Below are 24,320 nucleotides of genomic sequence, written 5' to 3'. Positions count from 1 at the left end.
AAAAGTGTGGAGCTTTCCCTAACATACCAATAATTGTATAATTATACATTTTCTTTTTTCTATTCCAAAGCCACATATCTGATCAGCATTTATTTCAGTAGTTTCTAAGCTATTTTGTGTTCTTCAAGTTTAGTTGCATGGTTTGCTGAAGGTCATTAATGATGCTTAATGTTCTACATAAACATCCTTGTAGCTTTCTATATAAAATGACCTTCTTTTCTGTACACAGGTGTTGTTCTTCGGGTTTGGGTGGCTCTTTTTCATGCAGCAGTTGTTTAAAGATTATGAGGTATATCATGCATGAGAGGTTTGTCTTGTTACCATATGAACATCACTCCTGCAAGTCATTTGTTTGTAATTCTCATCAGGTTCGACAGTATGTTGTGCAGGTGGTGTTTTCAGTCACATTTGCTTTTTCCTGCACTATGTTTGAGCTCATTATTTTTGAGATCATCGGTGTATTAAGCAGCACGTAAGTACTGTTCACTTTGAGATGAAATCATCATTATTGATGAGTCATGATAGATGAGTCACATGCTGTTTGGCTCTCCACAGGTCCAGGTATTTCCATTGGAAGCTGAATTTGTATGTGATATTACTTGTTCTAATATTTGTGGTGCCTTTCTACATTGGCTACTTTGTGGTCATTAATATACGTTTGTGTAAGTAGATTGTTCTTCCATCTCTAGATCGCTATAAAGTTATTTAAATTAGTTAAGTGTTTGATTATGTTTTGCATTCACCTCACATTCATATTCTATCTCTTCTCTTTTACAGTACATAGACAAAGGTTGCTTTTTGCATTAGTGGTCTGGTTCACATTCATGTATTTCTTCTGGAAACTGGGCGATCCTTTCCCTATTCTTAGTCCAAAACATGGTAGGAAACAGCACTGATTTTGTCAACATGAAACGCTGTACGAATTTGAAACCCATTTTTCTTCTGAAATCTGCCTTTTTTTTTTTGAGTGAAACAGGATATTCAACTAGAGAAAAAAAAGTGTTGGATGGGGCTAGATTTTATCCACTGGGAATTGATTAGGTGAGGGCTTGAAAAATAAGAGGGATTTGTTGCATCAGCCACAAAGTATTGTTGTTTGAGAGGCGGAGCAAGTTATTAGTTTTGATGAAAGATTAAGAATCATTTTCTTTTGGAATAACATGCACTGATGGTTCATGCATAAGACCAGGAATGTGCATTAAAAAGTAAATTGGACCCATGTTGACTTTGTGTGCGTTCTTAAAACATGGCTACACTTAGATCTCACAACCAAATTTATAGATGTGGATCTCTTTCTTGTATCCTCAGGCATTCTGTCCATAGAGCAGCTGATCAGTCATGTGGGGGTCATTGGAGTCACACTTATGGCTCTCCTTTCTGGCTTTGGTGCTGTTAACTGCCCTTATACATACATGTCTTATTTCCTAAGGTACTAACTCTTAGACACATAAAATAATAACACATAAAAGTTGTTGTTTGGATACGTATTTTATAAGTGATTGTAAAATACCAGATATTTCTTTGGTTTATTTCATTAGAAATGTGATGGACAGTGATATCCTGGCCCTGGAGAGAAGGCTGCTGCAGACAATGGACTTAATTGTCAGTAAAAAGAAAAGGTAAGAGAGGGATCCAAGAGGATGTCAAGCATTACTGCATTCACACAACAATGTTGTGTATTTAAACCATATATACTGCTAATCAGGAATGACAGAATTTTTAATATTTTCTTTCAAGAGACAGCATACATTGTAAATGTAAGAGAATGTGCAAGAGAAATAAAAAATAAGTAATGAATAACTATATACAGTCAGTGGCCCCAAAATGTGTTTGGACAATTAAGCCAAATGTTAGTGGAACATAGTTAATGTGGTGAACTACACTGTTTAGACACCCTGTGAACTTAAACTGACTTCATACATCAATTAAAAATCACCTTGACACCAGCTGCATAAGAGTCATTGCAAAAATGGCTCAGAGAAGTGAGTTCTGAGAAAATCTGTAGCTTAATTTTTTTGCAGATCCCATGCCACTGGCTTTGGTATTTTTCTTATATGATGCAATGATATTCATACACTTTTAAATGTGGCTTTAGTGTCCAAATACCTTTGTAGCCACTGTACATATGGGTATTATGATGCAATTTGAAAATCTAGTCTATAAAATGAAACTTACCTAAAATTCAGTTGGAAATTGATTTAAAGCTCTAGAGTATTCTTTGCTTTTTTGTTTCTTATACCCTCTAAAGTTTCAGTACATTGCTACAGTGCAGATTTTAGCTGGACTAAATGTGGTTTCCTCTTGTTTATGAATGCAATATTTACCTAAACTAATCAATAAATTAAGAATATAAATTGTGTTTTATTCTAAGGGTTTATCATAAAAGTGTAAAATATTTCAGAAACACTTTACAACACGGTTGTAATCGTTAACATTAGTTAATTATATTAGTTAACATGAACTCACCTAACAATGAACAATACTTTTAAAGATCTTATTAATCTTTAATAAGTTAATTTTCTACATATACTAATGCATTTTTTAAATTAAAGTTTGTTTTTAGTTAAAGGAATAGTTCACCCAAAAATGAAAATTCTCTCATCATTTACTCAACCTTATGCCATCCCAGATGTGTATAACTTTCTTTCATCTGCTGAACTCAAATTAAGATTTAAGAAGAATTGCTCAACTGTTGGTTCATACAATGCAAGTGAATGGGTGTCAAAATTTTGAAGCTCCAAAAACCACACAAGTCAGCATAAAAGTAATCCATAAGACTCCAGTGGTTAAATCAATGTCTTCAGAGGCAATATGATAGGTGTGTGTGAGAGACAGATCAGTTTTACATTCTTCTTCTTGTGTTTTTGGTGATTCATATTTTTCGTGCATATCACCCCCTACTGGGCAGAGAGAAGAATTTCAAGCAAAAAAGGACTTAAATATTGATCTGTTTCTTACCCACACCTATCATAACACTTCTGAATATATGAATTAAAACACTGGAGTCGTATGGATTACTTTTATGCTCCCTTTATGTGGATTTTGGAGCATCACAATTTTGGCACCCATTCACTTACATTGTATGGACCAACAGAGCTGAGATATTATTCTAAAAATCATAATTTGCATTCTGCAGAAGAAAAAAAGTCATACACATCTGGAATGGCATGAGGTTGAGTAAATGATGAGAGAATTTTGATTTTTGGGTGAACTATCCCTGTAATGCAGTGTGAACTAACATTAACAAACAATGAACAATTAAAGTTTAAAAATTAACATGAACTGAGATTGATAAATGCAGTAAAAATATATTGTTCATTGTGAATTAATGATACTTAATGCATTGACTAATATTAAGAAATACAACCTTATTTTGAAGTGTTACCGATATTTCTTATTTCTTCAAAAGTAATCTTAACACTGGTAGGGTCTTTAAAGGGGTTATGACATAATTTTTTTTTTTTTTTTTTTTTTTTTTTTTTAATGATACTTGTGGTTCACTTATAATATTAGTAAAGTTTTTTACACAAAAAAAACAGTCATATAATTGTAAAACATGATAATTTTCCACCCTAATTTTGACCCTCTGTCAGAAACGCTCAGTTTTGGTTCTCCTTTAAGACTTGACAGTAAACACCCACTGTTCTGATTGGCTCTCTGCTCTTAACTGACCTGCTCTCTCCTTGCCATCTCACTACTCATCAGGTAAAGTAGGCATTGATGTGTTGTTGTGGAGGTGGTTAGATGCAAATGTCTACCACAGTGTGACATCACAGTGTGGAGGAATAAGAGAACGAGTCATTTCAACAAATGCTGTTTTTGCAGTGAAGAGGAAGTTTTGAGTTCTGAAACTTACAGTATGTTTAATAGTTTTTATACAATTAACTCTTATATGTCAAAAGATCAAGGAAAATTTGATTCCTCATGTCATGACTTCTTTAAAAAAAAAAAAATCTAATTCTCTCCAAGGGATTGGCATCAAACTAAAAGGGTTTTTAAATATCTCTTTGTAGGATTGCCATGACAAGAAGGCAGATGTACCAATGTGGAGAGGAGCAGAATAAACAGACAGGATTCTGGGGAATGATTAAGAGTGTGACCTCATCACCATCAGGCAGTGAAAGTATCCTTAATGACCAGTTTAATACAAGGTGGAAACATAAAGTACAGGTCCTCAGCTAGTAATGCAAGATTTCTTCGATCCCAGTGAGGAGTGACATAGGAACTCTAGAGTTACTGAGATCACATGTCATCACCACTGAATCACCCCTGATTGCATCTAGGTGACTGTCAAAGCAATTAGGTTTGGTTGAAAATCATTAGCTTGATGGCAGGTAACTAATGAGTGTATGTGTGAGCATGTGCATGTTAAATCGAAAGGCCTAAAACTACTGGCCTAAAGTTAGTGACATCTTTCTTAACTCTGGCTCTGCAGACCTGTCTCTCATCCAGCAGGAAGTAGATGGTCTAGAGGAACTCAGTAGACAGCTTTTCCTGGAGACTGTGGACCTGCAGGCTACAAAGGTGTTTTACAACTGAAATATTAAGAGATTATCTGTCATCTGCCTAAAGCCCCATTTACACCTGATGCATCTTGGTTAATCAGTCAAATGTGGTCAGGCAATACACATCGCTGTTTATACCTGGTCGCTCAAATGCGTCTCCTGTGACCACTTGTAATCGGATTTTGTGGAGAATGTCTCTTAATTCATGACGACATGCACTATTAGTGTATGTCGTCATGAATTAAGAGACATTCTCCCCAAAAGAATGTGTTACTGCATGTTACTGCATGATATTAAAGTGCAAAACAGTCAGAAAAGACAGATAAAGCTCAAACAAAACTGGCATGCTGTTTCTCCCAGATGCAGCTGAAATTTAATCTAAGCACAAACTCAACATTTCGAGCAGAATTATCCATTATTTTAGTGAAGTACCTGTATTAAAGGAGCTTTAGATGTTTGTGCTTTTCATCTGTTTCCCTGCATGTTGATATCAGACAGTGGCACTTCACTGCTGTCCGGGACACTTTCAGGACGGATTAGTGTTCACACCACAAATGCGTTTGGTTACATGTGTTTTTGACTACCTCCGTATGTGGTTTTTGTGAAGGCTTTGCACCACTTTTACACCTGTATTAAGCACTGACCTCATCTGGTCGGATCACCTGAAACACATCTTAATACCAATTGTAAACAGGTCTAAGACTTACAGTGCATTCATAAAGTATTCAGACCCCTCATTTTTTCACATTTTATTATGTTGCAGCCTTATGCTAAAATGCTTTAAATATATTTTATTTTTTTACATCAATCTACACTCCCATAATGACAAAGCAAAAAACAGATTTTTGATAACTTTGCAAATTTATTAAAAAGAAAAAACTGAAATATCACATTGACATAAGTATTCAGACCCTTAACTCGGTACTTAGTTGAAACAGCTTTGGCAGCGATTACAGCCTCAAGTCTTTTTGGGTATGATGTGACAAGCTTTGCACACCTGCATTTGGGGATTTTCTGCCATTCTTCTATGCAGATCCTCTCAAGCTCTGTCAGGTTGGATGGGGACCGTCAGTGGACAGCCATTTTCAGGTCTCTCCAGAGATGTTCGATTGGGTTCAAGGCCGGGCTCTGGCTGGGCCACTCAAGGACATTCACAGATTTGTCCCTTAGCCACTCTTGCATTGTCTTGGCTGTGTGCTTAGGGTCATTGTCCTGTTGGAAGGTGAACCTTCGGCCCAGTCTGAGGTCCTGAGTGCTCTGGACTAGGTTTTCATTAAGAATATCTCTGTATTTTGCTGTGTTCAGCTTTCCTTCAACCCTGAGCATTCCCCCAGTTCCTGCTGCTGAAAAACACCCCCACAGCATGATGCTACCACAACCACGCTTCACCGTTGGGATGGTATTGCGCAGGTGATGAGCGGTCCAGACATGACGCTTGGAATTGAGGCCAGACAGTTCAATCTTCATTTCATCAGACCAGAGAATCTTGTTTCTCACAGTCTGAGAGACCTTTAGGTGCTTTTTTGCTTATTCCAAGCGGGCTTTCATGTGTCTTGCACTGAGGAGAATCTTCCGTCTGGCCACTCTGCTATAAAGCCCAGATCGGTTGAGTGTTGCAGTGATGGTTGTCCTTCTGCAAGTTTCTCCCATCTCCACACATGATCTCTGGAGCTCAACCAGAGTGACCATTGCGTTCTTGGTCACCTCTCTTACCAAGGCCCTTCTACCCCGATTGCTCAGTTTGGCCAAGCGGCCTGCTCTAGGAAGAGTCCTAGTTGTTCCAAACTTCTTCCATTTAAGAATTATTGAGGCCACTGTTCTCTTGGGAACCTTCAATGCAGCCAGATTTTGTATTTTTTTTGGTAGCCTTCCCCAGATCTGTGCCTCGACACAATCCTGTCTCATGGCTTGGTTTTTGCTCTGATATTCATTTTCAGCTGTGAGACCTTATATAGACATGTGTGTGCCTTTCCAAATCATGTCCAATCAATTGAATTTGCCACAGATGGACTCCAATCAAAGTGGTGAAACATCTCAAAGATGATCCAGAGAAATTGGATGCACCTGAGCTAAATTTAAAGTGTCATAGCAAAGTATGAAATATGATATTTCAGTTTTTTCTTTTTAATAAATTTGCAAAGTTATCAAAAATCTGGTTTTTGCTTTGTCATTATAGGGTATGGATTGTAGATTGATGTGGGATTTTTTTTTTAAGCATTTTAGTATACATGTGCAACATAACAAAATGTGAAAAAATGAAGGGGTCTGAAAACTTTATGAATACACTGTATGTCTATATACAGGGTTTCCACAGTCGTTGATATATCAGGACATTTTTAAATTGTGATTTCCAAGCCTTGAAAAAACAAGGAAATTACCAAATTCTTCACAAGTGATGGACAATTCTATTGTGAATATTATTTTTTTTCCTTTTATGCTTGCCTCTAAAATATTTCATTAGAAGTATTTCATCATTAATCATGAACAACTGGAACAGTCATGGAAATACATTGGTCAAAAGGTGTAGGAGCTCTTTAGATAAATTAACATTACACTAATGTTCTGATGTCTCTTTTTCCCAAGGAATGGATAGAATACTCAAAAACATTTCAAGGAAAATTTCAACTTCAACTTTTTAGGGTACTTCTTTTCCATCTACTGTGTGTGGAAAATATTCATGGTAAGATTATTTTCTTTGCTTATTTTTGGATGTACAGTATTTTAGAACATTTGAAATAATCTGTCCTAATCCATGATAATATGTAATGTATTCTACCATATTAGGCCACTATAAACATAGTCTTTAACCGTGTGGGGAAGACTGACCCAGTGACGAGAGGAATTGAGATTACTGTCAACTATCTCGGCATTCAATTTGATGTACGTGCTACAGATTTATGTATTTCAGATAGCTAAACACCTTTGAGCATCCCCGCTGGACTTTATGGGGCCAAATGTATTCTTTTTTGCTTCTTTTGTTCAACTTTTCACACAACAGCGGAATTTCAGTCCAACACAAGTTTGCGATAAAAACTAAAATAATTATATAATTAATTTGGACTGATTATGCATAGTTATTCACTTATGCATAGTATACAATTCTCTGAAGTGATTTTTGAGTTTAGAAGAACAAAACAATTATCAAGCCATTAAAATTAAATTTACATTTGCTATGCAGCTCCTCAGTTATGTAGGCCTATATAAAGTACTGTTGTGCTCAAAAGTTTGCATACCCTTGGAGAATTGGTAATATATGTACCATTTTTAAAGAAAACATGAGTGAGCAGGCAAAACACATTTCTTTTATTTCTTATGGGATTCATATTCAACTGTAGGTTATAACAGAATGGCACAATCATAAAACAAAACATGGCAAAAATAAAAAAAATTAAATGACCCCTGTTCAAAAGTCTGCATACCCTTAGTTCTTAATACTGTGTATTGCCCCCTTTAGCATCAATGACAGCGTGCAGTCTTTTGTAATAGTTGTCTATGAGGCCCCAAATTCTTGCAGGTGGTATAGCTGCCCATTCGCCTTGGCAAAATGCCTCCAGGTCATGCAAAGTCTTTGGTCGTCTTGCATGAACCGCACATTTGAGATCTCCCCAGAGTGGCTCGATGATATTAAGATCAGGAGACTGTGATGGCCACTCCAGAACCTTCACCTTTTTCTGCTGTAACCACTAGAGGGTCAACTTGGCCTTGTGCTTAGGGTCATTGTGATGCTGGAAAGTCCAAGAGCATCCCATGCGAAGCTTTCGTGCAGAAGAATGCAAATTGTCTGCCAGTATTTTCTGATAACATGCTGCATTTATCTTGCCATCAATTTTCACAAGATTCCCCGTGCCTTTAGAGCTCACACCCTCCCCAAAACATCAGTGAGCCACCACCATGCTTCACAGTGGGGATGGTATTCTTTTCACTATAGGCCTTGTTGACCCCTCTCCAAACATAGCACTTATGTTTGTGACCATAAAGCTCTATTTTGGTCATGTCACTCCAAATTACAGTGTGCCAGAAGCTGTGAGGCATGTCAAGGTGTTGTCAGGCATATTGTAACCGGGCTTTTTTGTGGCATTGGCGCAGTAAAGGCTTCTTTCTGGAAACTCGACCATGCAGCTAATTTTTGTTCAAGTATTGTCGTATTGTGCTCCTTGATACAACCACACCGTCTTTTTCCAGAGCAGCCTGTATTTCTCCTGAGGTTACCTGTGGGTTTTTCTTTGTATCCCAAACAATTTTTCTGGCAGTTGTGGCTGAAATCTTTCTTGGTCTACCTGACCTCGGCTTGGTATCAAGAGATCCCTGAATTTTCCACTTCTTAATAAGTGATTGAACAGTACTGACTGGCATTTTCAAGACTTTGGATATCTTTTTATATCCTTTTCCATCTTTATAAAGTTCCATTACCTTGTTACGCAGGTCTTTTGACAGTTTTATTCTGCTCCCCATGGCTCAGTATCTAGCCTGCTCAGTGCATCCACGTGAGAGCTAACAAACTCATTGACTATTTATACACAGGCACTAATTGCGATTTAAAAAGCCACAGGTGTGGGAAATTAAGCTTTAACTGCCATTTAAACCTGTGTGTGTCAGCTTGTGTGTCTGTAACAAGGCCAAACATTCAGAGATATGTAAACTTTTGATCAGGGCCATTTGGGTGATTTCTGTTATCATTATGATTTAAAAAGAAGCCAAACAACTATGTGATGATAAATGGCTTCATATGATCACTATCCTTAAATAAAATACATTTTTTTGCATGATCAGTCATATTTTCAAAATCAATGCCAAAATTTCACAATTTCTGCCAGGGTATGCAAACTTTTGAGCACAACTGTATATATGAAAAATGTTTATGGGCAATTCATGCTGAAAATGAAATGTATTACAAACTGCAGCTATATGATTTTCTTGGAAATTCATTCTATTTTAATTCCTGTTCCTTATTTCAAATTAGAATTACAATTTTGCATCCTCAATGGAAATTCAATTCACAATCCTGTTCAGCATTGAACTGTGCATTTTGAATGCCAGTTAAGCTTCTGAGGAACTTTCCCTGCTTTTCCTGCTCTGCCCCCTAATGGCCAATTTGCAAGAATGTACTCGGATCAGATTGTAGTGATGTACTGTTGCAGCAGGACAAATTACCATATGCTTGTTTGTATGATTATTTAAAATGCTATATATTGGTAACAGGTTTCAATAAGTTTCTATTTGTTAACTTTAGCAAATGCAATAGGTATCATGAATCAACAATGAACAACAATTTAAAATTACATTTACTGTGTTAATACTGGTTAATGTTAATTTATAACAATACAGTTGTTCATGGTTAGTTTATGTTAGTTCATAATGTATTAACAAATGTTAATATATACAACTTTTAATTTAAAAAACGTATTAGGATACTCTATGATGAAATTAACATTAACCAAGACTAGCAAGTGCTGAAACTTTTCATATTGTGTTAACTTTATATTTTCTTGTCCTGTATATGTACCTCACTTCTGATCTCTCATAAGCACACAAACATACACAATTGCTGTTATATCCACCCTAATAGACTTTATACTTGTGACTTAAGTAGACCATGATTGTGAGTGCTGTGTCAGCTGACAATTACTGCTTTCATTGGCAGTTAATTGTTCCCCAGCCTTTGAAATTCTCTGTCAGCACAGTTCTTTTAATGACGGTTTAATCTTTCCCCATGAGGAGGTAATGATTCAGCCTCTTAAACATATAATCTGTGCCGACTTCTCTCTCACTCTTTTCTGATAAGAGCGAATCCCTTTTCTGATGGATAAAGCCTCTTAATTCATGTGCAGAAGTTCTTTAAACCTCTGTTTCCCCACAGGTGAAGTTCTGGTCTCAGCACATTTCCTTTATCCTGGTGGGAATCATCATAGTCACGTCCATACGAGGCCTTTTAATCACACTCACCAAGGTAATTAGGGATGAACATTGGACATTGAGGGATAAACAGATTTTTTTTTTCTCATTCAGTCTTATCACTTAAGGGGAAACAGCCATGTATTGCATGTGTTAATGTTCAGCTGTTGTAAAGAGAGAAGATTATTCCTTCTGAACCTCTGTGGCATGGTTTTGCCTGAGTTCAGTTTCTGAGAAGCATTAATGACATTGAATGCACAAAAATATGCAGTTTTGGCTAATATCTCTGTTTTGTTTACAGTTTTTCTATGCCATCTCCAGCAGCAAGTCATCCAATGTCATTGTGCTCGTCTTGGCTCAGATCATGGTGAGATATTGTATAAAATAGGCAGAAAAAAAAAAAAAAACAACTACACTTTTTTTTATAAGAATTACTTTTTGACCATACAGTAAAAGACATCTATAAACCAAGCAGCAATGTACCATTATGATGGTCGATATTATTAATCTATACATCTGTATATTTTTATTCAACAAATACCATTCACACTAAGTGAAATTATGTGCTGAAATTACAAGTGAAATCAGGTATCAAAACATTTTAATGTACAGTAGTAAACATGGAGAACTGTTTAAAGGGTTAGTTCACCCATAACTGAAAAGTCTTTAATTACTTACTCACCTTCATGATATCCCAGGTGTGTATGACTTTCTTTCTTCACCAGAACACATTTGAAGAAATAGAAAATATAATAGAAAAATAATCTCAGCTCAGTAGGTCCTTAAAATGCAAGTGAATGGATATTTCTCATTTGAAGCTCCAAAAATCAAAGAAAGTCAGCATAAACGTCATCGATACAACTCCAGCGGTTAAATGAATGTCTTCTAAAGCGATACAATCACTTTTAGTGCAAAAAAAGATCAATGTTTAAATACTTTTTAACTATAAACCATCGCTTCCGTTAGGATTCACGAGAGGGTGGAGATCACGCGGTCTCTCGTGTAACATATTTGCATTGCCATCATAGAGACGTAATCTCACGTTCTCCACTCGGTTGAGACATACACGATAAGCACATAAATGCACCATTGTGAGTAAAGAAACAGACAAATACAGATCTAAACCAAAACCAATGAAGCTTCTGTACAGCGTTCCTCCTATACAGTTGTAAACCGCTCATCCGGGTGTGTCGCACATGCGTCAGTTTTCGCGTGTTTCAAATGCCAATGCGATTACATCGCACATGCATACTGCTGCAGAATGGAAGCATGATTTAGAGTTAAAAAAGTACTTAAATATTTATCTTTATTGCACCAAAAGCGGTCGTATCGCTTTAGAAGACATTATCTGCTGGTGTCGTATGGATGACGTTTATGCTGACTGTCTGTGATTTTTGGAGTTTAAAAAGAGAAATCTCAATTCACATGCATTTTAAGGACCTGCTGAGCTATTTTTCTATTTTTCTTCAAATGTGTTCTGCTGAAGAATGAAAGTCATACAGACCTGGGACATAATGAGGGTGAACTATCCCTTTAAAACTGCTGTATGTAATGAGTAATATCATGATTCCTTATTGCAAACAAAATGGTGTGACATGTCTCTCTCCTGTCTGGCTATAGGGAATGTATTTTGTCTCCTCTGTGCTCCTAATGCATATGAGCATGCCTTTGGAATACCGCACCATAGTGACCGAGGTACTGGGAGAACTCCAGTTTAACTTCTACCACCGCTGGTTTGATGTGATCTTCCTGGTCAATGCACTTTCCAGCATCCTCTTCCTCTATAAACAGGCACCTGAGAAGCACATGACCCTGTGACCTCACAAGTGACCTCATCAGAGAACTGAAGTGTCTCTTTCATTTGTGTCTTCTTTTAAAAAGACTCCTATGCCCACACCCTGCAATGAGCATCATTGGCTCTATATTTCCTGAATCAGGAGGGGCCTAGAAACAGTGTCTATTTGAGTTTTGGTTCAAAGTCAGTGATGCTAATTTGCTGTCTTGTTTGGTTAATGGAGGTGACAAGATGGTATAGTATGTGGGTGTGATTTTCTTTTCTTTTTTTTCTTTTCTTTTTTTTTTTTTTCCTAAGTGTCTTTTTTTTTTTGTGTGTGGAGCAAATAAGCATGAAATCCTAAACCAGGTTGTTTTTCATTTATCTGGACTCAGTGTCTACTAATATCTATATTAGCCCCACACTGGTGTGAGATAGAGTGACTACAAAACAGTTCAAATCTATCTTTACCATACAATCTTAGTTTGTTATCCTACTATGAAATCTCAAGACAGTTGCACATGTTTTATCATTAATAAAAATTACACCTACACTTACTTGAAAGAATTGTAATGATTCACACTGTATTGAGTGAATGAGAGCCATAAATTGTCTACTGAAATCACATCACAACTAGAAAAGGGTAAGGTTATTGATTAAGGTTATTTGATGTATTTCGGGCTATTGCAGAACATGCAATAAAATGTTGTTTTGTGGGTTAAAATGATACTGTCTGTAATTTGCATATGTTTAAAGGGGGAGGCTCCAAATTCAATTAAAAGGCTTTTGAAGCATTTCCACTGTTTCCACCATTTCCTAAAACAATGAAAAATGGTTTCCACAAAGATTGTTGACAGATTTGATGTTGCTCTTGTGGCTTTGCACCAAATAAAGAAGTTTTATTTAATAGGAATAGTCAACCGCCCCCCCCAAAAAAAAAATTCTGTAGAGTGAAATATACATCAAGAATAGTATAAGAATTGCATTGTCTGAAAGACCATTTTTGAAAAGTGCCTGTTGTTTCATTTGAATTACTACAGCACAGGCGTATGACAGAGTAGCACCCTTTTCTTTGTCTTTTTTAATAAAGCAAGTTAAAATCTTTGTTACAGACACCAGTGAAAGCCCAACAGCACAGGGATAATCTTAATAAACTGTTCCAATCTATGTCACCATTATTTTCTAGAAAACAGATCTGTATTCTTGAATCAATGACCTTAGAGTCTCTTGTTCAAAGGGCATTTCCCCTCTTCTTAATAGATTGTGGTCGATCTGTGCACCAACATGTCTCTAAAACAGAATATTGGCAGGATCTGTTGGTTTAGGCTCAGAGTCTCTCCTCCTCACTCTCGGATGATGATGATGATGATGATGATGAAGTCTAGATTGAAAAGAGAAACATTAGAGTTAGTATCTCTTTTTGGATTTAGCCGTAAAGTTGGAGTCTTATGGCTTGTAGTCCACGTCTGTAAGACAATCTATTGTAAAGGCTAGCGTACTACTAGAAGTTGATTAAACTTTTAGCAGATAACTGCTTTTAAAATGTATAGTCTTCTTCTTATGGTAAAACGGACCAGAAATATTGATGACTTATTTTGTCCAATCAAATGCTCTCTCAAATGAGAATGGCCCTCCCCCAATACCAACTGACACTGACTAGCAATGGAGCTGTTCAGTTTGTAGTCCACAAACCCAGAAGAGAATTCACCATGGGTTCCCTCTGGATATTGCTATGGGCTCTTATAATGGGAGTTCTGGATTCATGAGTAAAATAAGGTCTGTGGTAAACATTACCTCACGATACAATCTACAACATATTCACACTTTCATACCTTAAATGTGATTTTGAAGCCATATTGAATTGCATATATATATATATATATATATATATATATATATATATATATATATATATATATATATATTTATCATATGGCGGCTTCAAAATTCACATCAAATTTGCGGTCATGGGGTGGAAATTTTGAAAATAAATTATTTGTGAACCACTACAAATACTTGTAGAAATGGAGGAAGCCACCAGGAAGGTGGACATCCGTTTGATTTGTTTTCCGATATTTTCTTTAAAACAAAATTGTGCAAAAGATTGTTGGTGATTGAAGCCCACGAAGCATGCACCTGATGCATCCTCTAAAATGTGGCCAACTAAGGCTGTGAAACGAGGCTGCCTTCCAAGTGTCCTCACAATTGAGATGGCCTTCGAAGGTGCTTGATGATGTAGCAGCCGAGATTGAGAAGCACCACATGGTTAAAATAAGCTAAAGGCTATTGGCTTTTTAATATTCCCTGTGCTAACTTCCTTTTTCAATAGGTATGCATCAACTGTATGTTCAGAAAGAAAACGGTACTCATCGGGATTTCTTGAGTAAGCTATTTAATTTCAATCTCACTGAGTATTGAGATTGCTGAAAACGTTTTATAAAATTTGTCATATTTGAAGGTGCTTCCTGCTCTTGAGAATGAAAAATGCAGAGCAGCAGGACTGACCCTTGCATGGGTTTGAGGGGGTGGCGTGGCAGGTCTTTTTGTCTCATCTTTTCCTGTGTCTTTATGCTGTTCTTTCCTCTCCTCCTCTGGTGCGTGGGCTGGTGCTGGGTTATCAGCAGCAGGCTCTCTATTCAGCAGTTGAGGGGTGATGGCGATTCCTTGTGATTTCAGGTGGTCGTATGCTGCCCTCCCAGCTACTAGGAAGACTAGCGCATCCCCATTTTTACGGATGAGGTTCACAACCTCCTCATGTGTGCTCTTTTCCACATTCACTCCATTCACCTCCACAACAACGTCATCATCCTCCAGTCCGGCTCTGTCCGCTGCTCCTCCTTTCACCACCTTAGAGAAAATGGATTAAAAGGACAGTTCACCCAAAAATTCTTAGGGGCCATTCACACTGAATGTGTTTTTGCACTAGATGAATTCCTTTGACCGTTGCACCGCTTCTTGCTGCCTTTTCAGCATCTTGCAAAGGAGCGCAGTGTTTTTGAGACAGTGTGTTAAGAACTTTAACTTTTAAAAATGCACCTCAAGATATCTACCTACTGTTCCGTTCTCACTGTCCAGCTTTTTTTTAATAGCGCACAAATGTGTTTGGTGTGAACACCCCCTTATCATGTCATTCCAAATTCAAAAGACTTACTTTCTTCTGTGGAACACAAAAAGTATATTTTTGAAGAATGTTCTAGCCGCTCTTTTTCATAAAATGAAAGCGAAAGGAGACTGGGGCAGTCAAGCTCATAAAAAATAGTCCACATGACTTGTGTTGGCTATATTTCAGGTATTCTGAAGTTATTTGATAGTTTTGTGTGAGAAACAGACCCAAATTGAAGTGTTTGCAAACTGAAAATCTGCACCATCGACGTCAATAATGTTTACTTAGTTGACAGACAAGAACCAATGGCTTTTGGCATTAAATGCTGCTGGGAAGACCATTTTTCTAGACCATTTGAATTTTCTAGTACATTTCAGAGCTTCGTCGGTGGGTAAGATTATCAGTGAATAACTACTTAAATTTCAGTCTCTTCCTCACACAAAGCTATCACATGGCTTCAGAAGACTTGGAATGAAGCACACAAGCCACATGGACAACTTTTATGGTCCTTTTTTACAGTTCTTTTATTGTTCTTTTGGAGTTTGACAGATCCAGTCCCCATTCACTTTCATTGCATGGAAAAGATTGGTTTGGAACAAATGAAGGTGAGTAAATGATGACAGAATTGTACTTTTTGTTTGAACCATTCCTTTTAACATCAAACGCTGAACTTACAAATAGATTTAGACAAGCAAAGCTTTCCATAAATGTCAGCGGAGGCCTAGCTGTACTTCAAAGACATAATTTCTCAGTCAGGCCCCACCTCTTTAATGTACTGTCCGGACACTCCCTGGATGCCATTGAGATGGAAGCCAAATCCAGCTGCAGTTTTCTCCAGTCTGCACAGTTTGGGTTTGTAGTCTACATCTGCTGGGGCAGGTGCAGGTACTGCTGGGTCAGGTGTGGGCACAGCTGGGGCTGGTGTTGGGTCAGGTCTGGCTTCAAGTTCAGGATGACTGGGCAAGGATGCTCTCATTTCCTCCCAATATTGAAGTGGAGAAGCACCACACTATACATAACAATACAACAGTATTAATCTCCCAAGGGGCAATTTAGTTTTGTATACACAGATTGAATCAGACAGTGTTTTGTACAATGGAATTTATTTTGAATGTACAGTACAATACAAGACAATACAATAGTGCAAGTTGGATACAATGTAAGTATGCAGTACTATGGTTAAGGTACAATATCTTAATGAGCCAAATAACATGACTTATAAAATAAAATATAGCTGCAACTCTGTTGAGAGTTTTTAATCATATTCTCCTTAAAAATAGTTTAATAGTTTAGTTGTATAGTAACTGTATAGTTGGAGGTGGTGTGACAGTGGTTAAAGGGTGAGGTGCTTTTAATCGAAAAAGAAGACTGTCATCAGTGGTGCCCTTGATTGTTAGTGTAAATGTCAAATATGTTTTTCTGTGTTTCTGCAGCATTGCAGCAATCTAGGTGAATGTAAGGAACTCACCAATTTGTACATTTTGTCTGTTTCAGCATCCAACACCAGGAGGCAGCACTTGTTGCCTTGTTGTATTTTGTCCACCACCTGCTCATGTGTGCAGTTTTCTATTTCCTCTCCATTCACAGCTGCAAGTCGGTGCTTATCCTTGAGTCCTGCTAGCTCTGCTGGGCTTCCTTTGTCGATTTTTCCAATGTAATGGCCTAAGTCACGAGTTCAGAGACAAACATTTACCATGAATACTAAACACTAAACTATGTCTGAGGCTGGACTCTCTAAATTAACAAACAACATACAATAATATTTATACAACTGATCAAAATTTAATATGAATAAATGAATAAAATGGCAAATATTTTTTCTTTTTAATGCCTGTTTTGAAAATTCATTATCTTTTTATATGTTTGATTTATTATTTGTTACATATTATAGATATTATCTAAATATTATATATCTGTTACAAAACAGACCTCACATATTGAGTTTTCCAGCTGCAGTTTGCCTTTAAATTTACTTATAAAACAATATTTTTCTATTTCTCAATGTATTTTCTCAGTGTTTTTATTTATTTATTTATTTTAATATGCAATATTTTTAATAATTTAAAGTGTTTTATTATTGTTTTAATTGTTACAGTATGCAATTATTTAATGTAATTAAGTTTTAATGTATTTTTAATTATTTATAACAATTTTAATATTAAATGTAATTATATTTTTCAAAATAAATAATATAAATAACTTTTAATAAACGTTATTTTTGAAAAATGTACATTATATAATAATAAATTATATATTTACAATAATATTCATTTTAAAATAATAATAATAATAATAAAATCTTCCTTTGCAGTCTAATACATTTACTCAGAAAACACTGTTAACAGCATATTGTTGTGTTAAATCATATTCAAATGCTAATCATTTATTTTTAATTACAGCATCATAGAGGCATTTCAGTATACAGATAACCTCTGCATATCATTCTACAGTGTCATTAAAATTCCTCTGTAAAATATTATCACATTGTCGATTATCTGTTATAAACACACACATTGCCCTTACAATGTGATAAACTTTAGTATGCTCCGTTGTTAGACATCACCATCCAAGCTGTATAACAGACAATTAAACACTAGAACTAGATAGAACCAATGGTCAATGGACTCTGGGCTGTCAACACCAAATATTCAGGACCCAGGAAATGGCCATCTTGTTTTATTTCCCTTGGGATAATATCTGTGTACATTGACTTTAACCTCAGGTTGCTATAGGGAATTGTCCATGCAATTAGTGTACTGTAAATCACTTTGGATGAAATGCACCTGCTAAATGGCTACCTACATGTGCTAAAATTGAGGGTAAAATGTATTCAAGTTTTTCAGATTTATTTATTTATTTATTTTTGCTGTCCCTAAAAAGATTTGGGCATGTTTATGTAAATTACGCCACATTTATGTTCAATACAGCTCAGGTCTCCCCTCCAATGTTAGGAGCCTAATTTTGATACTTTTTGAAGTTAATACTTCAATAAGTATGCAACTTGTTTAATAATACTGTAGGTCCCTAACCCAAAGTATGAAGAATAGCAACAGTGATGCTTGCATTAGCACCGCTAATTAAATAGCTGGTGGAAAGACTTATATACAGTACATTATGTATAAATAATGTTCACTATCTACAGTACAACTACCTTTACATTTCTTTGCTGATCAGAATATTTTTGTAAAGTGCACTGTTAAAAAATGAAGCAACTTTCATGCAGTTTAAGACATTAAGACAAATATGACAAGAACATAATACTAAGAAAGGAATGTGACATTGGGAACATCTTGTTTAACCCAAATAAAAGTCTAACCAATGTAAGCTATTTTAAGCTATCATTTTGACAACTGTATTAGATTGAATTTAGACTGCATCTAGACTGATTTTGAAAATGGCAATTTGAAATGGCATTTACGACACATTTATTTCCATAATGTGATGTATTTCCATGTGAAATGGGATATTAAATGAGAAAAACTGTATGGGACATGAATTAATCCATCAGGAAGTGATTGGATCATGAAAAGTTGCCGTTACACATCAGAATATAGCCAGGTGGTTGGAGGATAGGGTTAAAAAGTTGTTTAAAAGGTAGAGCAAATTATTATTATATTTTGTCAAAATATTACGAAGACAAACAATTTTTCTTTGGAATAATATGCATAGATGAATCATGCACAAATGAGACCAGGAACATGTATGAAAAAGTGAATAGGGTCAATCTTGATTTCCTGTTAAATTCAGGCAACAGTGCTGTGATGACACAAGAGTGCAACAGTATAGTATACACTCACCTGGATGATTAGGGTCTTCCTTAAGGATGAAGCCATATCCATCAGCTCTCTTGACCATGTCTACAATGCAGGGCTTATGCGGGAGGTGTCTAACTGTTGCAAGCCACACCCCTGGTCGAATGCTTTTGCTCTTGAAGTATTTGTCAGTGTCCTCATCCACCAGCAGAAGAATGACACTCTTCCCAGCTGCTTTCACCTACCAAAGAGAGATAGGTATTTGTAATTATAAGTATTTACTCCAAACCCTTAAATTATTATTATTATTATTATGATTATTATTTTAACTTTAAATTCTTAAAACACACTGTGTATCAGTTATCCATTTATATAATATTCTGAATCAGTTCATTTAAAATAGGACCTTCTATAAAATCAAAATTGAACACAAAAGTAGCTGTAAATAATGCAAATTAATCAAAATAATAATTTTAAACAATAATTAATGATAATTACATAATTACCGGTCTCTATATTAGATTACACAGCTCTCTTCTGTTTAGCATCAGATTAGATTTTGGTATAATTGCTGCTTTAGAGAAATGCTAAATTATTTCATTTATTTATTTTTTTTTCTTTTATAAAAATATAAAACAAAAAACACTTATATTAGCTTGACACAACACTTGCCTCTGATAGAGCAAATACAAATATCTACAGATCACTATGGTCTCTGCAGAAGCACCAAACCCATACTTTACAACCAATACAAATTCAGCTAAATAGAACAGAATGAACAGAGCAGAATAGAACAGAATAGAATAGAATAGAATATTATGAAATGTATCCAATGTAAGATAACAGAGGAATTCACTATGGTGACATCTGTTGCTCCAACATTTTTTTTTCTCTCCCAAACCCTGTTTAATGTTTGACTCTGATGTAGGGTAAATAAAATAAAACTGGTGATAAAAAGACAAAGATATATGCAGTCGGTGCAGTTATCCTATATAAATATATACGTAAATATAAATGCTTTCACTTGCCTTTTGCACAATTTGATCATGTGACGCACTCTCAACATTTTCGCCGTTTATCTCCACTACACGATCACCCAGCTTCACACCAGCCTGATCAGCCACTCCTCCAGACTCTACATTTATCATGAATGTGCCATGATCACCTGAGGGCCAATAAAATTAGAACAAATAACTCTTGTTTATTATAATGAGCAACATATTTGTTTATTTACCAAATAGAGAAAAAGAAGAAGAAGAAGAAGAGGAAGAAGAAGAATGAAGTTTGCTTACCTTTGGTGGATCTTAGGGAGAAACCAAACCCACTGCTGGATTTTTGCAGAAAACACAGTTTAGGTTTAGGGGCCGGTGCAGACACTCCATTCATGGTGGGTTGGCTCTGACCAGTGGGGGACTGAGGCTCGGCAAGGTTCACATTGTTGGCTTTGGCCTGCTTATATGGCTCCTCTCCAAGGACGTGGAATGTGACAGTCACCCTACTTTTTCTCACCAAATCTGCAACCTGATCCAGGAAAGAGACGATTGCAAACTTTACAACCCTTTACAAATTTAAAAAACTTAATTTTCCTTTCATTACCCCAATTAATTGAAAATATGGTCGAGACAGTTTTCAGGGTAATCAATGTAAATATGGCTTATTTATAGTTGTCACTGCATATAAAGCTGGAATAGGAGGGAAAAAAAGACCAGTGGCCAAAGGCCAAATCCATCAAACCTGGCTGTGCTCCAGATTGTCCACAAACGTTCCATTGACTCTGATGATGCGGTCTCCATCCTTCAGACCAGCCAGTTCAGCTGGGCCGCCCATCTCCAGAGCTCGAATCAGGTGACCCTCCTCCCCATGCTCCACTCTGAGGTAGAAGCCATAGCTTTGTCCCTCACGCTTGGTTAGTGTGATGATACGTGGTTTTGAAGCAGCCATTTTTCTGTTGGAAAACAGCCATAGATTGTCCATTGATAGTGTCACCTTCATAAAACCATGTGATAATATGCTCTTGGGACATCTTGCTACCTTATCACAGATGAAGTGACTACACTTCATTATATACAGTAGTTAGTGTCCAAGGACTTTTGTTTTCAATCATCAAGATTTTGGTTAAAATTTATGTGTAGGTGAAAACTGTGTGTTTTAGGTACTGTTATTGGTCACCATCTCTTTTAAGTTTTTTTTCTTTTGCCTTCACTGGTTAATTTTCAATGGCCCTGCAGTGCAACAAATGAATATAATGAAGTACAAAAATGTAATGGCTCTCAATGAAAGGGACATTTCACCCAAAAATGAAACTTCCATCATTACTTACTCACCCTCATATAATTCCAAACATTTCTTTCTTCTATGGAACACAAAAGGAAATGTTTTTAGGGACTGACAGCCTCAGTGACCAACCACTTAAAAGAGCAGTCAACATTCTTCAAAATATATCCTCTTGTGTTCAGTGGAGGAGTTATATTAATTTATAATGGGTTTGGAATGACATAAGGATGAGCAAACGATAACACAATTTTCATTTTTGGGTGAACTAACCCTTTAATCATAACAACTGCATGCATAACAATTATTAAAGAATTAGCAAAATACAGTTCAAAATAGTTTTTAAATGGGGTAGCCTATAGCATGTCAGTTTCCCAAAAGTATTTCATGTGAATTACCCAAATACCATTCATGTGGTGATAAAATTGATATAAACAATCTAGTATGTGCAAATAAAGTGTTATGCAACAGATTTCAAATCTCAGTACACGTAGTAGTGTTATGATTAAAACATTTTGAAAGTTAAAGCACAGATTTTAGTAGTAAAAGATGGAAGCAAATCAGTGTAGATTAGACACTGAAGGGAACCTTTCCCTCTTGTTATGAAAATGTAATCTAATGTCATTATAATGGTGTAGATAATTTGGGTAATATAAAATTATCAAAGGGCATGTAATCACCACCCTGTGTTAGGGTGAATCTGCCGAACTACTGTAAGTCATTGGAGGTTTAAAAAAAAAAAAACAATAAAGAAAGAGAGAGAGAGAGAGAGAGAGAGAGAGAGAGAGAGAGAGAGAGAGAGAGAGAGAGAGAGAGAGAGAGAGCTCTCCACAATTTTGAATTGTTAACAAGGTGGCTCAAAGTGTTTATTTCAAAGTACGTTTTGTTCTAAAATAGTACCTTGTCTCTACAATTACACATGTCAACCAATTCTGACAAAACAAATAAAGACAAATGGTGGTGAAGCTTCATACTGGCTTGCAGCATGCATTCAGGCTTTTAAAAAGATAGCCTGCAGCCTTGGTTCATTTTGATAAAAGTTTTACCAAGAAAATATGTGCAAGCATCCTGCAGTGGATTCAAGCACTATAGATGCCAAATAAATTACATAATACCTCACACATCAGCTGAGAGCTCAAGTACACTTCTCACACTTGAGTGATCCATGAACTGCTCTATGGGCTGGTAATATTTTCACATCATTAGTCTATGGCTAAATCTAGCTGAATAATTAATGCTACTTGCACAGATTTCCTCATTTATTTACAAGCAATTTGAAAACAAGAATTGTATTCAAGCTGGCAAAGGGGTTGCACAGTTAAATGTCTTCTGGTTTACCTGACTCAGAGAACCACTGAAGGTTCGGGGCCCTGGACAAATTCTGCATGGATAAGCCGCACTACATGATTATAAATTCTATTCTATTCTGACAAGACATTCTGAATACTGTAAATTGCCCAGATTGTAAGGTACATGTCAATGCAGATGAATACCGAAATTCTGTGATATTATGATAAGTTGATAACACTCACCAGTTGCAGTCTCCTCAGTGTCCCAGCCTAAAGGAGGAACCTGCCTGCTTCTGCTCAGGTGTTATCTAGCAGTGAATAAGTATGTGTGAAGGACTTTGATAGGCCAAAGGTTGATTTAAATGGTGAGTTATTTAACCATGTCTCGTGGCCGGAGATTTATTCTCTGTTGCTATGAGTAACCATACTTTTCCTTACCAAACTTCACATGGAAAAAAAAGGCCACTACAAATATTCAAACCTATATTTTTAAGAACTTCAATTTATGAATGCATTAATATTGTACTCTAACAGTCTTCAACAATTTAATAGTATTATTTATTCTATTGACTGTAATGACTGTAACAGAGTGCATTCACATGCATGGCATTATAACATTTGTGACAGCTGGGTGGCTCTTCCATGTTAAAATATGATTGCACAATACTGAACAACATACACCAAGAAGGACGATTTTACAGTTTAAATCTAAAGCATTTTTGAAAATGTTTTTTTGTTTTTCAAGTGGCCAAAAATTACTTCTCAACAAATATCTACAAATGTTTGATGTAGCGCCATAGCTTTTTATGATCACAGAAAGACTAGAATGGAAAACAATGTATAATGACTTTTTTAAACCCCTATGAGAAATGGGAGACACAATGTCTGTTACTCCCTCTGTTTATTTCGACAAAAAGCAGACGCCTGAGTGAATAACTTGGAACATTGCACTGTTTTGCAAGTCAGTCTTCTGGAAAATCATGCCCTATTACCATATTGGTGTAAAAAAAAAAAAAAAAAAAAAAAAAATTATTAGCAACCTAATTGTTATTATATAATAATTAATAATTATTCAACCTAACATGACAGTGTGGTAGAGTGTAATAAGGAGAGCATGTTTATTTATGTGCATATTATCACAATTTTGTATGTATTGCTTTTGCACTAGAGTGCATATGTGTGTGCCTGTGTGTCATGTACTGTAACTCAAGCTGCTTCCATGTGTTTATCTCTTTGTCGACCACAAGACAATTACACTCTCCCATTGTTGGGTGTAATGCATTATTAAGTAATTAATTATTATAATTAAATTACTTTTACTTTTTCAATGAAAAAGTAAAGTAAGGGATTACTCTTAATTTTCCATTAATTACAGTTACTTCTAATGTAATTGCATTAAATACTGTATAGACTATAGAACAATTCTATATAAAAAATTAGTGAATTTAAAATAGAAATGTAACATCTAATGTTAAAATATATGTTTTCTAATTTAACGCTGCCCCCTTAAATTCTTTGGCCAGTTCATGAATAATTTATTTGATTTTATATGATTTATTTGAATAAATTAAAAGAACAGTTTCATGTCTTGTATTTTTCATCTGGTCGAGGTTGATAAGGGTTTTAGAAAGTAATTAGAAATAAGTAATGCGATTACTTTTCAGACACTGCTTTTACACTGTAGAAGATGTAATTAGTAGTTAGTAATTAATTACATTTTTAGAATAGCTTACC

At 35.9% G+C, this 24,320-nt stretch overlaps 1 protein-coding gene and 1 pseudogene across 2 annotated transcripts; one reads left to right on the top strand and one right to left on the bottom strand.

Annotated features, from left to right (window-relative positions):
- The first annotated feature begins 247 nt into the window (after nucleotides 1-247).
- On the top strand, nucleotides 248-13,085 carry LOC127448605 (Golgi pH regulator-like; annotated as a pseudogene).
- A 149-nt stretch (nucleotides 13,086-13,234) lies between these two features.
- On the bottom strand, nucleotides 13,235-22,888 carry LOC127448592 (Na(+)/H(+) exchange regulatory cofactor NHE-RF3-like). Of its 2 annotated transcripts, none has more exons than XM_051711250.1 (9): nucleotides 22,830-22,888; nucleotides 20,761-20,971; nucleotides 20,319-20,547; nucleotides 20,055-20,191; nucleotides 19,072-19,267; nucleotides 16,743-16,936; nucleotides 16,038-16,283; nucleotides 14,677-15,018; nucleotides 13,235-13,552 (listed from the first exon to the last, which is right to left on the bottom strand). In XM_051711250.1, exons 2-9 carry the CDS (start codon nucleotides 20,965-20,967, stop codon nucleotides 13,499-13,501), a joined length of 1,605 nt encoding a protein of 534 aa, XP_051567210.1. In that variant the 5' UTR covers nucleotides 20,968-20,971; nucleotides 22,830-22,888; the 3' UTR covers nucleotides 13,235-13,498. The 2 variants fall into 2 exon arrangements, with proteins under 2 accessions (XP_051567210.1, XP_051567211.1); XM_051711251.1 differs by having other exon boundaries at nucleotides 14,959-15,018.
- Between the last annotated feature and the right edge of the window lie 1,432 nt (nucleotides 22,889-24,320).

Source organism: Myxocyprinus asiaticus, chromosome 11, assembly GCF_019703515.2.
Source record: "Myxocyprinus asiaticus isolate MX2 ecotype Aquarium Trade chromosome 11, UBuf_Myxa_2, whole genome shotgun sequence".
NCBI lineage: Eukaryota > Metazoa > Chordata > Actinopteri > Cypriniformes > Catostomidae > Myxocyprinus > Myxocyprinus asiaticus.
This window is presented reverse-complemented; position numbering and strand designations above follow the sequence as displayed.